At 33.1% G+C, this 22824-nt stretch overlaps 1 protein-coding gene across 1 annotated transcript; it reads right to left on the bottom strand.

The window, feature by feature from the left end:
• Nucleotides 1–1315: 1315 nt before the first annotated feature.
• Nucleotides 1316–13887, bottom strand: LOC139495115 (deoxyuridine 5'-triphosphate nucleotidohydrolase-like). The gene is made up of 6 exons (XM_071283272.1): nucleotides 13649–13887; nucleotides 11877–11968; nucleotides 9784–9828; nucleotides 8672–8746; nucleotides 4716–4786; nucleotides 1316–4015 (listed from the first exon to the last, which is right to left on the bottom strand). Exons 1-6 carry the CDS (start codon nucleotides 13786–13788, stop codon nucleotides 3959–3961), a joined length of 480 nt encoding a protein of 159 aa, XP_071139373.1. The 5' UTR covers nucleotides 13789–13887; the 3' UTR covers nucleotides 1316–3958.
• Nucleotides 13888–22824: the final 8937 nt, after the last annotated feature.

Below are 22824 nucleotides of genomic sequence, written 5' to 3'. Positions count from 1 at the left end.
TGTTCATGGACCGTGTAAAAACTCATTTAGTATTGCCATTAGAAAGATCATATCATAGGGATCTTGTGTACTAAGATTCAAGTTGATTGAACTTCAACTTCAACAAAAACTTCCTTGACCAAAAACTTACCTGACGCGGGACAGATGGACGAAAGACTGCACACCATAAATGGGACATAAAAATCCTACAAAATTTAAATGTTGTAACATTAGGAGATAACCGTACAAATAATTTATCCTAATGCGGACAGACAGGGGTAAAGTGGCATAAAAAGTCAACAGGCAATTATTATATAACTGGTCAGAGATTTTGTCAATATTAGCATACAGTATAAGAAATTTTATAAAATTCTGACAATTTTAGGGTTGCGAGTGCTTAGGCCAAAATTTAAAATGTTTGCTTCCCCTCCCCCACCCAGGTCAAAAATAAGCCCCCATCCACAATATCTGATTTTTTTTTTATTCCCGATTAATTTTTGAAAAGTGTTTGAAAGCAAAGGGATTGATAATCTAAATAAATACACTCAAAATTCAGCACAAACAACTGATTAGTGGCCTCTGCTGGACAAGTCGAACCATCCATGTGAACAGGCTATGACATCCAGTTTTGCTGAGAGAGGCTGTCACAACGACAGCAAACAGGATTTATTCATATTTATTTGTGTCCTGGCAATATCACAAGAACTATTACTGATGAATGGTGAAAGTGAAAATCGTCAATATCAAATTTGACCTCCATTTTGTCATCAGTATCAACATATTAAAATTTGAAAAGCTTAGATTGAATGGTTGATGAGTAAATGCAACAATGTGAATGGAAACGCCATTTTACCTTCTTTCAAGAACCATAACGCCTGAACGGTAAAAGTCAAAATCGCCATTATTGAAGTTGACCTTCATTTAGTTGTCAGTAACAACATATTAAAATTTTAAAAGCTTTGGCTGAACGGTTCATGAGTTAATGCACGGACAACATTTGATTGCCGCCCGTCGTACATCCCCAAATCAATAACCAACATTTTTGTCACAAAAATCCAGTTAAAAATTAGTCAATCAACTATACTGAACAAACTTCACCTTGAGGTAAAAGTCAATAGGCCATGACTAAAGGGTAGGGGTCGAGTAATCTCCATGCACAGAAGCAAGTAGTATATGCCAATGCTAATGCATAACAAACATCATTGAACAACCACTTTTGATATGAACTTATCCCACATAATGCATTGTTGAAGCCACTGCACTAGGAAACAACACACCAATGTCTCATCTATCGACTTCATATAATTCTTATCACAGTATAATAAAGTAAAACTAGTGAACTAATGAACATTTTATTAAGAATATAATAACTTTTTTAAAGTCCTTTCAAAACACATAAAAAATCGGATTTGTTTTGTTCATAAACCTTTTCATAAAAGGAATTCTAGTTTTGTTCTTTAAATTCACAATTTTTTGTTTACATCTATGAAAACCAATTCTACTTTTGTTCTTTATTTTCACACTAGTTTGTTTACATCTTAAGAATTTAAGCTGGAGTTGAAAAAATGAATGCTAACACATCTCAGCTCAGTTTTCCTGCAATATAATAATAGTTGATGTAGTTACGGTCAACATCACAAAAGTAATCTCCCTTTTATTAAATATACAATTTCTTGGAACTCAATTTTAATATCTAGAAATTTTAAATTTGTTCAGCGAGAAGTAATATTTCTCTTAAATGAAATAGCAGATAATACAAAATTGGAATACCATTCATCCACAAGTTGAACTACATTTTGTACATAAAATGGTACAACTTTTTAATTTTGAAATGGCCCCCAGCACCAGAGTTTGTACCGAAGTCTTTGCTCTATATCATCCAGACAACTGCATTTTTAACAAATATGATCGGAAAAAAAAATATGTCAGATATCTTTGTTAAATAGAAAACAAAACAATCTTTGAACACATGTAGATTTGAACTCAAGAAAGATACTTTTGATATACAGTATTACTCAAGTATGCAGGAGCTTCCAAATATACTGTAAAATTTGGTCTTTATTTTGTTTTTCCCCCGATACATCCTTGATCAGAGATTCTAAATTACTGGTACAGCACTTTTACTTAAAATATTTGTACAACCTTAACCAGACTTTCTAGAATGCCATTTATACTGGTACTCTTTATTAGGGAATGAACTACAAATCTGGTTCCCCATAACTATATAATCTACATTTTTAACAACCTTGACTGGCTATACAGGCATTGCCAATCTACAAAACTGGTCCCCATAACTAAATATACAAAACTAGTACCATAACTAAATATACTACAATTGCAATAATACTATTTACAGATTGAACACAAGTCGGTGGTATCTTAAGGTCCTGTAAACTCCAATTATTCTTCTTTATGCCCTTTTTAGTGTTTCATGAAAATGGGTGAAATTTCAAGAGTAAATTTTACCACAAAAAAGCTTATATGGGAAAAAAAATCAAGTTGCTTTTTTTCACGTGAAATTCATGTGAATTTAAAAATTGAAGTTATTCAAATAACAACTTAATTTAATTCAAATCATTAAAATATGTAATTTATTGTTGAAGGTGAATTTTAGGTCAACGAAATTTGCCATTGTGGCAAGACTCGTGATTACTAAAAAGTTGTATGGTTATTTAAACAAAAATCTATCTTTTTAGGGGAAAAAAGGCATTTTTCATAGCAGATAAATGTTATAAATATATAAATACGTAATTTTGCCTTATAACTTTCATTCTTTGAATCACTGATCTAAAATTAAAAAACTTTTCAGCTGCCAAGTTTAGCCATACAAGAACAATTCAGAGAAAATCTGGTAGTTTACAGGACCTTACAAACATAATATAACAAAGCAACAAAATTCTTACACGAGGTAGAAAAACAAATAGCACTATAAAACAATTTGAACACAATTTAGTGCATGGAAACGGTCAACAATTAACTGCTATTAATATTACTCAAACTTTGTGAAATAATCAATTCTAATTTAATACATTTTAATTTATATTGGTATCTATTACTACATCTTTGTGGATCTGGTTGCAGAAAACATTTATTAAAAGTTGTATTATTGGTAAAATTTGAAGATTTAATACTATCACTTTTTATTTTTATTTTACTATCAATAGGACTTGGGTTTTTTCTTTGCACAGATCATGATAAAAAATCGTGTTTATGCCCAAATTCTAAATGAAAAATCTCTAAACATTAAACACTTGTAATTCTTGTAATTCTTTTGAAAGACCTAGTATTTGTATGGCTACATGATTTTAATTGCGATGAGGTCTAAATGACAAAATAAAACCAAATTATCAGATTCATATAATGATTCATTTACACAAATGCACATCCACAATTATCCGATTCATCTTCACAAGCATTCACAATAACAACTCATTTACTCAAGCCACAATTAAAATTTTTTGGTTTGCCCAAACCCTACCCAAAGGTTGAGACAGTGGGTAGGTAGGTAGGCATTTTTTTTTTTTCTTTTTCAAAGAGTAATTGAAGTATCGGGTGTTTATTAGTCTTCATGCCTATTTGATTAAAAAAATAACTTTTTTAAATCAGGACAATAAAAGAATTTGAGTAGGCAGCTTTTTTCTGGGTAGGTAACGTTTGGGCAAACAAACCTATTCTTTTTTATGGCCTCAAACATTTTAATACCCATTCAGATGATGATTCATTTACACAAGCACTCACCAGTACACACACACACAAACACAATTATATGAAATTTACATAACAATTCATGAATATTAGACAACATACATGTTTTACATGCACATAACTAAGATGAAAACATACAAGTTGACAAATTATATCAATGGTCTCCATCATTCAGAAAGTGTCTTAAATCTGTCTGTTAATGTAAGCTGACACAGTAACAAGATCTGTTTGTAACATCTGATCTGATTGGTTTACCATGATCATCATGCCCCTTTTAATTGGTTCCTGTTGAACCAAATCCACCATCTCCTCTTTCAGTTGCATTCAAGTTCTGTAAAATAAAGATTTCCAGAAGTTAGCATAGAGGTACAGATTGAACAAGTATCTAACCACAATACTGCTTTCGAAGTACACCACATCATTAAGGGATAACTGTCAATTTTTTTAAAGACTAATTAATTGGAAACATTTTTTTAAATTTTTTCTGTCCATTTGGTAGGCAGCAATATACCAACAAATTAAAATAACCCTTGTTATGTGTATTTTATAGATTCAAAGTATTGTGAAGACAAGATAGATGAATTCTGTATGACAGCTGCTAGATGTCTCCTGATTTTTTTCTTGCTGTCTAATAAAAAGATAATAACAAAATACCTAAACTACCAAGGAAAATTCAAAATGTCCTTTATAAAATGACAAACCTCAAACCCATCAAAAGAGTAATTTTCCCGATTTGGTAGACATGGTGGATTCAGTGATATTGTTGGCTTTGTTAAAAACTACCTCTACCCTTTTTTATTGGGAAAATATGCATCATTTTCATCAAATTGGGAAATTTTAAATAAACCATGAATTTGACTGAAACTTTCAAATTGGGACTCTTCTCCAGGGGGAAAAGCCATTATTCTCCACTAATTTAATGCAAACAATATCACTGGGATTGAACCTGTAGCTTGTAGGACAGTCAACTTATAAAGCTTTCATTATTTTAAAACAGTTCCATAAAAAATATTAAACAAATTTTTTTTTACCTCACATTCTTCTAGTTCAGGAATATAAATTCTTTCACATATCAGCTGAGCAATTCTGTCACCTTTATTTACTGAAATTAAAATTATTAAACACAATGTCAATCTAATAACATCATATTCTTTGAAGTTAAATTAAGCTATTATGATCTAAACTTAATTATTGGTTACAAGCAAGTCCAGTAATATGAATTTGAGCCCACAATAGATGAAAATTCAACATACAACATACAGTACGGGTAGGGACTTATTTTTATGGATGCCTTAATCTGTCTAGTCGGATATGAATAATCCGACATTTTTATGGTAGGTAGTATGTTCATTAAACAACAGATCCAGGTGTGAATGGTCCTTCCATCTTAATCCGTGTTGCTAGAATTACGGTTCACTGATTTCAGAATCAGGTTACCTGTAATTTTAACCTCTCAGTCACTTTATTGATTATATTAGTTCTACATCGTATTTGACATAAAATATTTTTACAGGTGAAGTACTGGAGAAAACTTTGTTTAATAAAAATAGCCTATTTTTGTTAATTATGGTTTTGATATTTCAACTTTGATATTTATTTTCTTTGTTCCTAAAAATTATTTTTATTTTATGTTCCTTTTCGGTTTTTTTTGGTACCTTTTTCTTATTTGTTTGCATAAATTTTTTAAACATATATATTTTTACATGTATTCTATTTCTTGAAGCTTACGGTTATTTTTATTTTACTGATTTATTTTCCACGTAAATCCATTGATTAGCAGAATGCTGTCTCAAGTGCTGCTGCATACGTTTTAGTTTGACGCAGTCACATGCAAAATATTTCTATACATGTAATTTGTATTTAATATTCAGTCTGTTGTGTCAGTTCCGAGATAAAAATAATTACAGTGAGCAGCACTTGTATATTATTAGTAGCTTGATGATTCTTTGTAGGTTTTACTTTTTACTGTGAACAAATATTGTCCGAAAGTTGGTGATGTATGCACTAAAATAGAACGCAAATAATAACACTAGAAGAAAATATTGATTCTTCCCGGGCATAAGTTTATTTTAAGATTTCCGTGTTTGTTCATTATGCTAAATTAATATAATTGATCTGCATTTGGGGGTAGGGGGTAAAATGGGTCCGGATCTCGAAATCCCGGACTTAAAAACACGAAGTCCCAAGGTCCCGAATTTAAATAAATTTAAATCCCGACATCGCGAAAAAAGAATTCCCAGATCCCGAAAGGGTTAATCCCGAAATCCCGAACTTAATTGCATAATATTAATTTACGCACAATCCATGTAAAAAAGGAAACTTGTATGTTATATTTTTTATAGCAATCTAAAAGAAAAAATTGCCGTGAAAAGACAATTCCATGATACACATATCAGTGATCAAAAGCGTGTGCACGTGGTTGAACTTTAACTTGACTCCACTCGCAATAATATTGAATGCTAATAAAAGATATTAAAGATCGATTTTGTCCACTGCACGAGATTTTTATATGGCGGGAAATGTCGTAAAAGTAAACACAGGTGACCTTACTGACTGACCGTGGGAAAATTCATTCATGATTAAATTTGATGTGGAATGATTGACAGTATTGTGCTTTAGTTTTGAGGCTATTGATGGATTTACCAGAATAGAAATTTAATCGATTTACATACATGTATAATCAAAACACGATTTAGTCTTCTTTAACTATTTTTTGTTTTATTTTTATCAGTCATTTCCCGGATTCCCATTTAAATAATCTATTTGGAGACCTCCTTTAAACTTCGGAAATAATACAACATCGATTTAAAAAATCATACTGACTGCGCGAGCTTTAGAATGACTAGAAGTACGACGAAAAAGTAAAGACAGCTGATCATGACTAGTACGACTAGCCTTCAACCCCATTGGGGTATAAATGTGCATTTAGTCAATAAACTATATATATGGTTAAACTTTGATTTTCGTGTATCGATTGATACAATTTGTAAAATATATTTATAACACCGGCGATTTTCATAAAATATTTCAGACGGCATATTTATATCTGAGTGTCAACCATTTTAAATAAAATAAAAAAAATAGGAATCGAAATATGATCTCGGCGTTATAAATATTGTATTAAAGGAAACCAATTGTTTGACTTTCAAAGAGATTAACGGGAAATATGTCAAAATAGAAAGCACGAGTGATCTGTCTGACCAAAATGTTTCACTTGCGAGAAATGATTGACAGGTGTGAATAGATGTAGAGGCTCAGACGGGGAAAGTTGTATCAAAAGGAAAATAACTTAATTCACAATGCCTATACATATTTCATAAATACGATATGTTGGCCTTATACTTAAAATTGAGTTTCTTATAATAACATATAAAGGAACAGGACGTTAAAAGCGGGAAATAATATAACCATCAACGAAAAACTCGTATAATTTACGGGATTGAAGTCTCAACAATTTGATTTAAACTTCTATTGAAAACAGTCTTGGTTGTTATTAGGCTTATTATTTTGAATTAGATGAAATATTTACGGTCTACAAATACAAATACAAAATAGTTTATTGGCACAAAACTATTGAAATAATTGGCAACACAATATATTGTTAAAAATCGTCTTTATTTCATTTTCAAATTATAAAAAAAATAAAATTATATTTAATTTTAATTTTCATTCTTATATTTAATTTTAATTTTATTTCTTATATTTAATTTTAATTTTAATTCTTTCTCTTTAAATACAAAACAATATTTTACATTTATCTATCCTCCATAAATACTAATATATCTGTACAGGTAAAATTTAATTCTAATCAAGCTGGTACAGATTGATTTACGACCTTCCACTTGGATATTGCACAGCAGGTGTTTATTACACTGGGACAACTGTCTGACCAGTCTAGACGGATTAAGGCATCCATAAAAATAAGTCCCTACCTGTACTGTAGTCGATTTCACAAAAAGACTTACGTCTAAGATTGATCACAAGTCATGCATGAACAAATCAGTATACTTACGATCAATCTTAGTCGGAAGTTTTTTTTGTGAAATCGACTCCTGAAGTATTGGGAAATGAACTTTTCTTCCTCAAGATATTTTGTCAATTCTATGATAATTGTAGCAACAAATAAGGTATGGGTTAAAATAGTTATTCCCTACTTTTAACAATTATTGCTAATCCTTAACATATAATTGACAAAAGGAATCTCAAGTTTTACTGAACATGGCCTTAGCAAACAATTAACACAGAATCATGGAGTAGGAAAACTAAGCGAGACGATGCAAATTAGAGAGCAGTTTATATTTTTCTTAAATTTTTCCATGCATTTTTATTTGTTATAACTTTGTCATATTGGTTGTTAAATGAATTTGTGTGTGCAATGTTTTCTTTCAGAATCAAGTACACCATTAAACTTCCATGTTTATGTTTATTTTTTTCATCTGCGTTGACCAAAGTACTAACGAGATTTCTCATGTTAACTATCATTGCATAAAGAAAAGGTAATGACGAATAAGATTAGGTTTAAGATTTAAAATTTAACTTGGGTTAACCAAACAAGACTGAAAATAGCAATAAGATTAGGTTTTAAGGCCATGGAAAATTAATTGTTGGTTTCCCCTAACATGGGAAAATTTCAAAGACCCGGCAGGCAGGCTTTTTTTTTTTTTGTAACCATGCATAATTTTACATCTTTATGTTTTGTTTCTACATCAGAACTTTAATATTGCATATTTTTTTGTTTTTTTCCAGAAAAATTAAATGACCCGGCAGTAAAACAATGACCCGGTCGGGTTAGGGGAAACCATGAATTATTTTTCCATGGCTTTAAGGTTTAGAATTAAACTTGGGTTAACCAAACAAGACTAAAAATGGCAATTGTCAAATAACAAAAATATGGTAGATCTCCTGATAAACAGTTTGTGATATGTTAAATTGGTTTTGGGATCAAGTTTTTTTTTTCTTCTTTTATAATATTTGTCATTTCTCTTACCAACAAATTCCTGTTCTCCAAAATTAAACATGATAACTCCGACATTACCACGATAGTCCTGATCAATCACTCCAGCTGAAAGAAAACAACATAGTGATTAGCATATGCATGGTTTCGGAGTTTAATCAAGAATTTGAGACTTTTTAACTTTTTAAAATCAGAAGTGAGAACGCCCTTTAGGTGTCATACCACCAATTAAAAGTCCCTATCTGTTCTACCAAATTTTGCAATTTTCACAGCTTTCTAAATATTTTACCTTAACTTTAACTTCATAGAAACTAGGTATATCCTGAATTGTACAGGTGTCACCTTTCTGCATGCCAATTTTCAACATACATTCAAAATCATATAAGAAAGGAGAGAGCTCCCGAAAGGAGGTACCACTAAAAATAACCCCTGGTTTTCGCGAAATCTTAAAATTAGTATACCATGGAGCGTATTAATCCTCAATTTTAAATGCAAACTCCTTGACAGGTAAAATTTGGTTCAAAATGGTCTTAATATATTTCTCTTTCAACAAAAGTTTCATTTCTGCAATTTGTTGGTTAGTTTAGGTGAACAATGACATCAAATGCACTACTTTTTGTCCGAGTAGGCCTACTTTCACATACGTTCTAAATTTGAGGGAGTAATTGGCACCTTTATGGGTAACAGAATAGGACCATTTTGTTTTTCAGCCAAAGATCATATTTATTCGTTCTGTGTATGGTCATTGGTTTTTGTTAATGTCTTTCAATAAATATTTTATAGTGCGTATATGTTGTGATGTTACACTCACTATTGTTTCAGGTTGGTGAAGGTTGGCGTCTATAAAAACGTTAGAACCCTCCGAATTGTTTTGCACATCCTAACTCAGGAACCTGATGTTCAGTGGTTGTCATTTGTTGATGTGGTTCTCAAGTGTTTTGTTTTTGTTTTCATAGATTAGACTATTGGTTTTCCTGTTTGAATGGTTTAAATTAGTCATTGATGGGGCCCTTTATAGCTTGTTGTTCAGAGTGAGCCAAGACTCCATGTTGAAGTCATACTTTTACACGTAGAGTCATCTCATTGGCAATACCATCAAATCCTCTCCAATTGAAAACACTATAAGAGATCAAACAGGAACCTACCTCCAACATCAATAAAATGCTTGGCTGCAAGACCAGATCTTGGAGCTGAAAAACAAAACAAGATGAAATGTTTAAATAGACAAACGCATATATAGGGTTGATCGTACAAATCTATAACCAGATATAATTCTTTTTTTAAATAACAATACTTATTGTTGTATTGTCAGATGAGAAGCATGGCAATTACAAAACGAATACACTATGATTTTGTACATCTTCATTGATATAAAGTAGTAAATGACTCATTGGCAAATTATTCCCTCTGTGCCTGGAGATCCAGTGGTGCAGTCTATCATCATTTGTGTTGAATATTATTCGCTGTAAATGTTGCTGTTTTCCTTTTTGAATTGTTTTACACTAGTCATTATGAGATAAGGCTATGTGTTGAAGGCCTCTGACCTATTATTGATAACATTTTAATTGCGACTGGATGTAGAGTTGTCTCATCTTCGTGTCTAGATGTATTTCCTCGTTTAAATCAACAATTCATTCACATCTTGAGAAAGAAGTTCAATTAATGTTAATGTGGAAACAAAACCATTCATCTTGCTGCAAGCAATTGGTTTAGGTACATGTAACATTTATATTGAAGCATAAATCGTCTTTCCTTTTCAATGAAGCCACTCAAACTTTGATCAAAAAATTCTTTGTCGGGTGTACAAAAAACTATTAGCAATCCAGATGTCAAATTGCTTACAGAATACAACATGTACAACTCATTAGGCCTAAATTAAAATATTGTTTGTTTGCCCTTTTCCGACCCTATGTTTTGAAACAGGGTAGGTAGGTAGGTAAAATATTTTATTTTTTTCCCAAAAAAAATAACTTGGCTCGGTATATTATTTGTCATGGGTAGGCAGGTAGGTAAAATATTTTATTTTATAGATACAAAATCTGCATAATGTCATTTTTTTGTCCGTTTGTTTTTGCAAATAAGTTTTCCGCTGGGACTATTAGTTTTGAAAAAAAAATATATAAGAGATAACTTTGTACTGGTAAGATAATGTGCAGACATAAATTACTAGTAGAAAAAGTCCCTAGAGTGTTACAAATTTCGTGTGTGCCTTTTTTCCCAATAAAAATGCTATAAGACTTAAAACTCAATTGTCACGTATTTTGCATCACATTTATAAATGATCTGTATGGAAAACTTGGCGATTTTACTGCCAGATATTCTCCACTTTACAGGGTTTTGTCACTTTTGGTTCATGTCAGATATAAATAATTTAGCGGCATCGTTAACATAATCATTCTGATATGCGGATCACAAAAGGCCATCACTACATAGAATACAACGTCCGTTTACAAATTAGTTTGTACACACGTAAATACTTTTGTATCAAACGAACTTTTTTATAAATGAACCCTGCTCTTTAAGTTTAAAGGTACAGAGTAACGTACTTCATATCATGATTTCAGCGTTCAACATCGATTTCAAACAAATGCTTTGAAACTTCAAATGCAAGTGTTCATGTCAAACGCTCAGGTGATACCAAACGGACTGGACCTTATACGCAGTCTTCACAATGAACTGCAAAATCTACAGGCCCGGAGCTCAATTTTTGAAAATTTTTAGTTAGATTCTGTTGGCCTGTAGATATGATTTTTACAGGCCCGAGAGCAATTTTACCAGCCTGGGCTGCCTGGGCTGCCACTCAGCGTGAAGACTGTATACGTAAAGATAAAACCCGAGGATTCCGGTAAAAAAGTTTTGAGCGGGAAATACATATATAAGATTTTTGGTAGGAACGAAAAAATAAAATAAAATAAAATCTTGCTGGTAAATACAAATAAAAGATTTTAAGGCGGAACGAATTGATAGGGTCTGTCGGTAAAGGGCAAACAAACAATATTTTAATTTAAGCCTCAGAAGTTGAGAAAATTTTGATGAAAGTTTTTTTATATACAAGTAAATTTTACTCTATTTGTACTCAGATGTAGAAGTAAAAATTGCAGACCAAATATAAAACCTTTCCCTTTCATAGTAGATAAGTTTTTGGAACAATGTATTTCACTGCACAAACAGACCAAGTCTGGCATTAACAATAGACATTTATATATTGCTATCTGACAATTCAAACTGTCGTACTTACCTACACGACCATAGCAGCCTTCTGGTAAAGCTATCTGTATGTCTGTCATTGCACAAACTTTCCCTTTCGATGGAATCTTATAATCATAGGCACTGAAAAGAAAAATTTACATAGACACTATTTTAAAAACTTTTAAACAATGGATTAGTTCTCCTTGATCTATTTTGAGCACACTGACTTCTGGGAAAAATATATGCTGGTCAATATTTAATTGTTAAATTCAAGACTATTAATAGAAACAAAGTTTAAGAATAAAGATTATTGTGTTGTATTGTAATGTTTTCTGCGTCAGGCCATAAAAGAGAATAAGTTTGTTTGCCCAAACCCTACCTACCCAGAAAAAAGCTGCCTACTCAAATTCTTTTATTGTCCTGATTTGAAGAAGTTTTTTTTTAATCAGATAGGCATGATGATGAAGACTAATAAACAGCCGATACTTCAATTTCTTTTAAAAAAAAATTATTTTTAAATGCCTACCTACCTACCCACTGTCTCAACCTTGGGTAGGGTTTGGGCAAACCAAAATATTTTTAATTGTGGCCTCAGTAAACAGCTTATTAGATCTTATATTGGTATACTATGCCAAAGTTTTTGAGACACAATGGCCACATTTCCATGATATCCATAAGATGTGTCGGTCATACCGCCTCATTGACCATACATGTAAAGACCACAAGGTTGTAACATAAAATATTAATACAACACTACCCAAATGATTTTTTAAATGCGTTTTGCATCTGCTTGTAGACAGTTTAGTTGCTGTGTATTTAAAATTACAGTGATCTTAATTTGTTTATCCATTATAATTTATTGACAAAATTAATACTTATGTTAAAAAAAATAAGCAATTAACAACCTTCATGATGACAAATTTTACAACATGATAGATTTACAAACATTTACATATCTAAATGCTTTATTGATAAATACGTATTTCTAAAACAACATGGATGACACCAGTTCATTTAATCATAATCTTAAGGCTGCCACATATTTTCAAGGTATGGTCAATAGACGTATTTACACTTGTATGCAAATTTGTCCGTCATTACGTAAAATCACACAGGTTCCCATTAACTTTGACATCACAATTCAACATATTTGACGTCACTATTTAAAAGCAATTGTTGATCAACGTCAAAAGGTGATTCGGAGTAGATTTAAGGTCATTCGGAGGCAAGATACAGCTAAATACCCAAAAGTGTAAACAAGTTTATATAGCCCATGGACGTCATGGCAGTATGAACGTTACTTCTTGCATCAAAGATAACTCTACTTCTACTATAATTACCACTTTCAATACGTTGAAGTTTACGTCACTTGTACGGCTCATATTCTAAATAAAGGGAACTTATTTATCATTATATTTGATACAATATTCTCCATACGAGTCGACAAGTTCATTTCTGAGCGTTTGTTTTTTTTAACAATTTGGAGATACCAATGTTTTAGTTTAAAAGATTGTATATTTATTTTTGGAAAAAAAAATATGGCAGAGTGCTTTGGTTATTGTTGAAGGCCGTACGGTGACCTATAGTTGTTAATGTCTGTATCATTTTGGTCTCTTGTGTGGACAGTTGTCTCATTGGCAATCATACCACATCTTTTTTTTATATTCAAATTATGTCCCGGCTTTCTTCAGTTTAAACAATCGCTTTCCTCGACTGACTCGACCATGGACATGATCATCGGTCCATTAAACTTTTTGATGACTGAAGATGTAGAAAAAAGTAAATCAGCGAAAAATAAAGGCGCATTTTACTTCTTTATACCTGTACAAATCATATCCAGCGGCCAACTTAGAACCTCTAGTCGGACATAGAGCATTGGCTGTCAATTTAGCAAATCTTAAAACCACATTGTCAAGGGGCATTTTTGGCTTCTTGCTCGCAGGTTCCGATTCTACACCCATTAGATTCTTAGACAGTAGACTCCTTTCTTGCTTCACAGCTGCCTTTCCGCAATTATTTCCCGCTCTTACAATGTCATTCGGATACTCTCAGATTTAACCATGATTTAATATGGTGAAGTCTAAATTCTCCGAGTACTCTATCGGTTTGTGATTGGTCAATATATTTTTTTATCCTAGTTCCCCGTTTAGCCTGGTTGAGCAGATGCTATCATTGCGGTCTGGTTGGTAGTCTGTTTCCCGGCCGTTATTGAAATTCTTGACAATTTGTATATTCCGAAGGCATACTGGATATTTTACGGAGGGGACCAACCTAGGTTGGGAGGACCTTTAATTTTGTTTTTTTTGCATTTTTTCTATCTATGCTATTTTTTTCTTTACAAATTCTGACTATAGTTTCTCTTTTATTTTACTTTTGGCAGTGGCTATTTGACCGGCACCGGCTAAATAGCAAATTTGCTATTTGACCGGCACCGGCAAAATAGCAAATTTGCTATTAAGCCGGCACTGAATAAAACTTCATTGATGTAATAAGTAGAAAATAAAAAAGCTTAATAATAATTTAAAATCATTTTATCACAATATCAAGCATTAAAAATACAGTACAATTAAAAATGATAATATTGAAGATGTGTAAAATCTATCGTTTAAATATCCTGCCATGCTATAAAAATAGTGTTATGTAAAACTACACCGTACATCTTAAAAAAGACAATATTAAAAGTTGTTTGCTACGAATTTCAAAAGGACACATGATTTAACATTTGCAATTGTTACAAAACCAATTCTAAAAAATCTTTGCCTTTGGAAGTTGTTTTAATCTAGCACAAGATAAATGTTGCCACTCCAAACAGGAACTTCACATTACACTGGCTTCCTTTGAATTTGCATCATGTGTGCATATGTTGCATATGTAGGTAGGGTTCTTTTTCTTCTCTTTATAAACGCTCTTAATAGCTTCTCATGCATCTTTTCGACAATAATTAAATCAATGTTTACAATAGCCCATTTGCCAATTACCGATTTGATTCTATTATGACGCACTTTTTAAGACTTTTGTTTGTTTGTTTCTCTGTCCTATATTTTCTCCTATTTATCTGTTTATTTATTGTAACCCTGTCGTGTAATGTTGTCATATTAATGTTATAATTAACCACGTAATTAACACTGCCATTAAAGCAGGAGGTTTGGCATGCAACAAAACCAGGTTCAACCCACCATTTTTTCATAAAATGCCCTGATTTCTTTGGAACTTTTCTTATGAAATGGCACACAATTGCTTTTTCGGGTTCTCTTTTATTGAAGACCGATGACAGTTTGGGTCAAACCTTTTGGCCTTCCACGTTTCTTCATATTTGGTGGAAGTAATATGTGCACGATCCACAAAGTTCAACTGGAATCCAATAGGTGTTCTTCTTGTTGAGCAGTATCTCGTTCTTCTTCTTGCGAAACTAGTTTTCGTGATTTTTCGAATATATGAACATTATCAGTATCATTTTCTTTATTGTCTGTTACATTTATATCATCATCATGTAACAGAATTTGTGTCTCCCTGTGTTTTGTGCTTTGAGAAATTTTTCTCACTCTTTTTGGTGTACATATGATAGAGCACACTGATGACTGGCAGTGGCGGATCCAGAAATTTTCATAAGTGGGGCCCACTGACTGACCTAAGAGGGGGCCCGCCCCAGTCACGCTTCAATGATTCCCTATATAAGCAACACATTTCCCCCCCCCCCTAAATCTGCCTCTGACTGGTATCATCAAATAATCTATGTGATGTCCTGACTGTGTTAATCTTCCAACGATCTGACACTGCTTCAACAAACAAATTTTCGTGATTAACTTCTCTTAGTTTGAGTATATGCCTACACGGGAGAAGCACACTTTGATGAAAGATACAAGAGTAACTTTTTGAATTGACCCTCATTTGGCCTTGGCTTGTTGTAGCTGTCCATATAATCTCTCTTTCTCAAGGCCGTAACTTAACACTTGAGGCAAGTGAGGCAATTGCCTCACTAAAATTTCGACACTGATTTTTTTTATACATATATATAAACATAATAGTCATTTGTTGTTCTGTCGCAACCTTAATTGCTATAACTTGTCATCATTCCTTTTAAACTATTCTTCCTGGATATAACTCAGCATCTCAACGGGTGATGTTCTCGATGACATTAACCTAGTAAAGATTATCATCATGGATCTTTAGTTAAAAACAGGCTCTTGCAGAAAAAGGAAAAGCGACACTGTTTCTGATCCAGTTTTACTTCAGACCTGAGTGAAAACTGTTTCAGGATATATGCCCAAGCATATGGTGTCACCAACTCTTGATATTTATATTCAGGTGAATCATTCGGGAGAATGCTGAAACAGTCCTCTTTTGAAATATACCACTTGTCTTGAGGTCTCGTTCTGTTCGCAAAGAATTTAAGGCGATCAGAAAGTATTCAGCAAAATCTGGTAATGTGGAGTAGTGATGTGTAGTACAGATTTTTTATAAATATTTTTTAGTAAAAAATATATTTAGTAATGTTACATACAAATGTGTTTTCATGCTTTTAATTAATATTATAAAGTTATCAATTATTTATTTATGAACATCTTCAATAAATTTTTTTATTGTACTATATTTTTAATGCTTGATATTATGATAAAATGATTTTAAATTATTATTAATCTTTTTTATTCTCTATTAATCACATCAATGAACAGTTTTATTCAGTGCCGGCTAAATAGCAAATTTGCTATTTTGCCGGTGCCGGTCAAATAGCAAATTTGCTATTTAGCCGGTGCCGGTCAAATAGCCACTGCCTTTACTTTTTATCACGTCAATATTTTCTATTCCTTATTTCCTATCTTTCTCTATTCTTTATTTTTATTTGTTGCTTTTTTTCAAAAAAAATGTATGATTCTCCAAATATGATGGTCTGTGGTTCAATTTTAGAATCATAAAATTAACGGTTGACTTTTTCAGATATATATACATTGTATAAACCTAACAGGCTAAATCACGGTACATGCATGTACTGAGGCTCCTAAAAAATATATTGTTTGTTCTACATGTGCGAGAAATAAATCATGTCAGTAAAAAAATATTCAAGTTAAATATTTCAAGACATTTTATTAATATAATTTTTTTTAACATTTAACATAGAAATTTTAATCCATTAAAAGTGCTTATGTTTAATATTTCAAGAACTATGTAGTTGTTAACTGTACCATTTGGTGTACATGTGTGTATATATGTCTCTGGTTTCTTCTGGAGAGTTGTCAATCAGTTATCTAATTAATATATAGGTACCGATTTCATTATACTACATACATACTCTTAGTCTTGTATTATAATTTTTAGCTCACCTTTCCTAAAAGGAAATGTGAGCTTTTACAATCACTTGGCGTCCGTCGTCGTCGTCGTAAACTATTTCAAAGATCTTCTCCTCTGAAACTACTTAACCAATTCAAACCAAACTTCATCTGATTGATTTCTAGGGTATCTAGAATAAAGTTTGTGTTTTAATTCCAATTTCATAAAAAAAAGCATGGCCGCCATGGCTAAAAATAGAACATAGGGGTAAAATGCAGTTTTTGGCTTACAACTCAAAAACCAAAGCATTTAGAGCAAATCTGACAGGCGTAAAATTGTTTATCAGGTCAAGATATAACTGCCCTGAAATTTTCAGATGAATCGGACAACCCGTTGTTAGGTTGCTGCCCCTGAATTGGTAATTTTAAGGAAATTTTTGCCATTTTTTGTTGTTATCTTGAATATTGTTATAGATAGAGATAAACTGTAAATAGAAAAAATGTTCAGCAAAGTAAGATTTACAAATAAGTTAACAGGTCCAAAACGGTCAATCGACCCCTTTAGGAGTTATTGCCCTTTATAGTCAATTTTTAAACCATTTTTCGTAAATCTTGGTTATCTTTTACAAAAATCTTCTGATCTGAAACTACTAGGCCAAATTTAACCAAATATGGCAAAAATCATCATTGGGATATCTAGTTTAGAAATTGTGTCCGGTGACCCGGCCAACCAACCAAGATGGCCGCCATGGCTAAAAATAGTACATAGGGGTTAAATGCAGTTTTTGCTTATAACTCAAAATCAAAAGCAATTACAGCAAATTTACAAGGGGTAAAATTGTTTATTAGGTCAAGATCTAACTGCCCTGAAATTTTCAGATGAATCGGACAACCCGTTGTTAGGTTGCTGACCCTGAATTGGTAATTTTAAGGAAATTTTTTCTATTTTTGGTTATTTTCTTGAATATTATTATAGATAGAGATAAACTGTAACTAATAAAAAATGTTCAGCAAAGTAAGATTTACAAATAAGTCAACAGGTCCAAAATGGTCAGTTGACCCCTTTAGGAGTTATTGCCCTTTATAGTCAATTTTTTAACCATTTTTCGTAAATCTTAGTTATCTTTTACAAACATCTTCTCCTCTGAAACTAATTGGCCACATAAAATCACAAACTTGGCCACAATCATCCTTGGGGTATCTAGTTTAAAAATTGTGTCCAGTGACCCGGCCAACCAACCAAGATGGCCGCCATGGCTAAAAATAGAACATAGGGGTAAAATACAGTTTTGGGCTTATAACTTAAAAACCAAAGCATTTAGAGCAAATCTGATAGTGGGAAAAATTATTTATCAAGTCCACTTCTATCTGCTCTAAAATTTTCAGATGAATTGGACAACTGGTTGTTAGGTTGCTGCCCCTGAATTGGTAATTTTAAGGAAATTTTGCTGTTTTTGGTTATTATCTTGAATATTATTATAGATAGAGATAACCTGTAAACAGCAATAATGTTCAGAAAAGTAAGATTTACAAATACTAGTAAGTCAACATGACTGAAATGGTCAATTGACCCCCTAAGGAGTTATTGTCCTTTATAGTCAATTTTTAAAAGTTTTAATAAAATTTGTAAATTTTTTACTAACATTTTCCACTGAAACTACTTGGCCAAGTTCATTATAGATAGAGATAATTGTAAGCAGCAAGAATGTTCAGTAAAGTAAGATGTACAAACACATCACCATCACCAATGTTTCTTGTGTATAATTGGGAGTTAAGTATGATGCCATTATCACTGAACTAGTATACATATGTGTTTAGGGGCCAGCTGAAGGACGACTCCGGGTGCGGGAGATTCTCGCTACATTGAAGACCCATTGATGGCCTTCGGCTGTTGCCTGCTCTATGGTCGGGTTGTTGTCGCTTTGACACATTCCCCCATTTCCATTCTCAATTTTAGCTATCAATAAGTGAGAAAAAAAACAACGACTTTACCGTGAAAAATGTAAATTTTCATTTTGATTTTAAGTAAAATTTTTACAAAGTATAGCGGAATTTATAGTATAACGAAATCGGAGATCAATATTTTAATTAGACTTGGAGAATTGTCTCATTGGCAATCATGCCACCCAGTATGCCTTGCATGGACCCAGATGCAGAGTTATTAAAGCATTCAAATATGAGGTCAACTCCTTAACAGAAGAAGAAGAAGAATTTACTGAAAAGGGGGTTTCCCAACCCAGGACAAAAAAAAGAGGAGTTCCAACTATATGTCCCCATTTATATGCATTTATCGGCCAAAAAAGAGGTTCCAACCCCCGGAAACCTCCTGGATCCGCCACTGCGGCGCCGCGTTTTTGTGCCTGTCCCAAGCCAGGAGCCTCTAGCCGTTGTTATTCTTGCTTGATTTTTAATTTTAGTTTCTTGTGTTAATTTGGGAGTTCAGTATGACGTCCATTATCACTGAACTAGTAAACATTTTTGTTTAGGGGCCAACTGAAGCATGCCTCCAGGTGCGGGAGTTTCTCGCTGCATTGCAGATCCTAGGATGGCCTTTGGCTGTTGTTTGCTCTTAAGTCGGGTTCTTGTAACAGTGACACATTCCCCATTTCCATTCTCAATTTTATCTTTTCCCCAAAAATCGTTCCTGCCACTCGTACAGTGATCTACAGTTCACGGACTTGTCGAATGAATATACACGATCTGTGTGTCGCATACGATTGATTTGCGATGTTTTCAGATTAGTTGTCGTGCGGCTTCGTCAGGTAACGCTGACGACCATGGTAGACCACCTTGAAAATTATTGTCGATTGAGTCAGACCAGTCTCCCCGATCGCTTAAATCGTCTTGATTGAGTTTGATCGAGTTGATCTGTGAAAGATGAGGCCCCACCTCCAGGTGCGTGATGTTTACGATGCGTCGAAGGACCCATTGGTAGCCTTCGGCTGATAGATGAGGACCATCTCTGGGTGTGGGACGTTCACAGCTGCACGTTGCAGACCCTTATGTGGCCTTCGGCTGTTATCTGCTCTTTAGTTGGTCTCTGTCTCTTTGACATATTCCCCATTTCCATTCTCAGTTTTAAGAGGATTTTTTTTAAGCATTCAACAAAATAATATATAATATATATTGAAAAGCAAAACAAATAATTGGTGAAAGATTTTAAGCAAAAAAATAACAGGTGAGCGATTTAGATTCTGGCTGGGCCGTTTCAGGCTCGTGAGAGCTTCGAATTTTTTAAATTTTTTTTTACCAGCAACTCCTTTTCCTGTCCGATTTTTCTGCCAAATTTCCCTTTATCTCATAAAAATCATATGGTAGTTCCCTTAGTTTATACGGTTACCATATTGCATTCCGGATATCTATAACGTGTTGGAAAATCAAATAAACCTTCTTTCTTTTTCATAACTTGCCGTAATGCAGAAAGCTATATTTTGAAATGATATTAAAAAAAAATCATTAACCTGCATATATAAAAATTATATGATGATGGAGGTTTTTTTACGACCTTGACTGGCTATACAGCCTTTTGAAGTTTTTGACGGTCTGTATTTGCGATAATAGTGCTACACCATTTTTGATGTTGAAGTAGTCCAAAAAAGGGGCGTATCAATTTTTATTTCGATCTAGCGAACTCGATTGAATCGGCACGCCCCTTTGCTCAACAACGATTGAGAATCGTTCTGTGTTAATTTAGGTAAGAGTCTGAGCAGGTAAGCTCTTGTAGCCTCATACATCATTTACTTCAAAATTTAGGCATAATTATATCTGGAAAATACCTTTGATTGTTTTTACAGTCACGACTGTCATTGACATCAAGTGGGTTTTGCAAGATGACATAGTAACTACATGTGATCACGTGTATAATAAACAAACAAAAAATGGCACAAAATCAAACTGGTAAACAAAATAACTGACTCGGATAAATAAAACCATTTTGAGTTTGCTGAAACTTTATTTTCAATAATAATTATTTATGTAAAATAATATTAACATTTTTGGTAGGCTCTGCATGAGGGCAAAGTAATGTGAAACAATAGTTTAAAAGTACATTACCTTATACGGGCAAACAAACAGATGCATTTCCGGAATAGAGTGACGTCACAATGCAAATATCTTTACGTTTCACAGTATAATTTTGTATATTATTTATGTTCTATGACACATTTTTCTCCAATTAGGGCAAAGTAATGTGACACAATAGTTTAAAAGTACATGTATATATACCTTATACCGTACGGACACGGAATACTGATGTATTTTCGGGGAGGGGGATACGTCACATAGCAAATTTATATCTTTACGTTACATATTTCAAAATGTCCTATGACACAGGCCAATTGGGACAGTTTATTCATTCAAATTGGAGAATTGGAGTCTTGTTATTTATTTACATTCTCGTTTGAATTGATTTACCTTGTCATTTGACATTTCGGCAGGCGCGGATCCAGAGGGGGGGGGGGGGGGGGTGGGGGGGGGGGGTTCCGAGGGTTGGAACTCCCCTTTTTTTGCCGATCAATGCTTTGAATCGGGGACCTAAAGTTGGAACCCCCCCCCCCCTTTTGTCCTGGGTTAGGAACCCCCCCCCCTTTTTAAAATGGCTGGATCCGCCCCCTGCATTTCGGGGCCTTTTATAGCTGACAATGCGGTATGCTTTCTTCCCCCTTTTAAATATGGCTGGATCCGCCCCTGTATATATAGATAGAAAACATCTGCCAGGTGCATAGATGTCTGTCGATCTACACAAAACTACCAGTCTATCTTTTAGTTTATTGCCCTTTAATAATGATGATTTGTTTTATACCATTTGTTTATATGATCTTAATTGAAAACAATAACAAAAATAGCAAACATTATCAGCTATAACACATGATTTACATGTCATTTATGATCAGTGGCGGACCCACTTTTTGTTAGGGGGCCCCGCTGACTGACCTAAAAAGGGGGGGGGGGCTAAATTTTTTTTTTAATTTCTTTGTTATTTCGTCTCTTGTGAAGAGTTGTCTCATTGAAAATCATCATGTACCACATCTTTTTTTTATATTCAATGTTGACAATATACATAGATCCAGATGAGATTTAAACATACTCTTTGGACCTCTATTTTAGTTTACCATATTTTTTTTTTAATTTGCTGCTTTGTCAGTTGTACATAATAGAAAATGAAAACAACACTAGTTTACTGAATTCCATGCGACCCGAATCGCTTTACAGGATTTACTTTCATCAGTATAGAATGTCTTTCATACTTTTTTTTGAGTTGTAAATATTGTTTCTAGTGTGACTGAGCCTTTTGATTTGTACATATAATTTATAATTTCTAAAAATAAGATTCAAACTCTCCACCAGAGAGTAAATGACGTAGAAGTTTACAACTTAAGTTTCCCATACGGACTTCAACAATGAGGAAAACTCCTTCGGCAAAGTAAGCTTTAAAAGGTTCATAGGATGTTTGTCGTTCTTAAAGGCCGTACCGAGACCTATATTTGCTTTTATCTTGGTCAGTTGGTGGGTAGTTGTTTATTTTTTACATTTAGTTTAATTTAATAGTAATGCTATGTAATGGATGGCAAAGAAAAATACCAGGCCAAATGTGCTTCAGTAGGAACCAAAGAAACATACCAGGAGTCTGACACATGTACTTTAGTAGCAACAAAAGAAATATATCAGAACACATGTGCTTCAGTAGAAACCAAAGAAACATACAAGAACACATGTGCTTCAGTAGAAACCAAA

The sequence above is a fragment of the Mytilus edulis genome, chromosome 11 (assembly GCF_963676685.1).
Source record: "Mytilus edulis chromosome 11, xbMytEdul2.2, whole genome shotgun sequence".
NCBI classification, from domain to species: domain Eukaryota; kingdom Metazoa; phylum Mollusca; class Bivalvia; order Mytilida; family Mytilidae; genus Mytilus; species Mytilus edulis.
The sequence above is the reverse complement of the archived record's forward strand: the minus strand, read 5'-3'. Positions and strand labels throughout refer to the sequence as shown.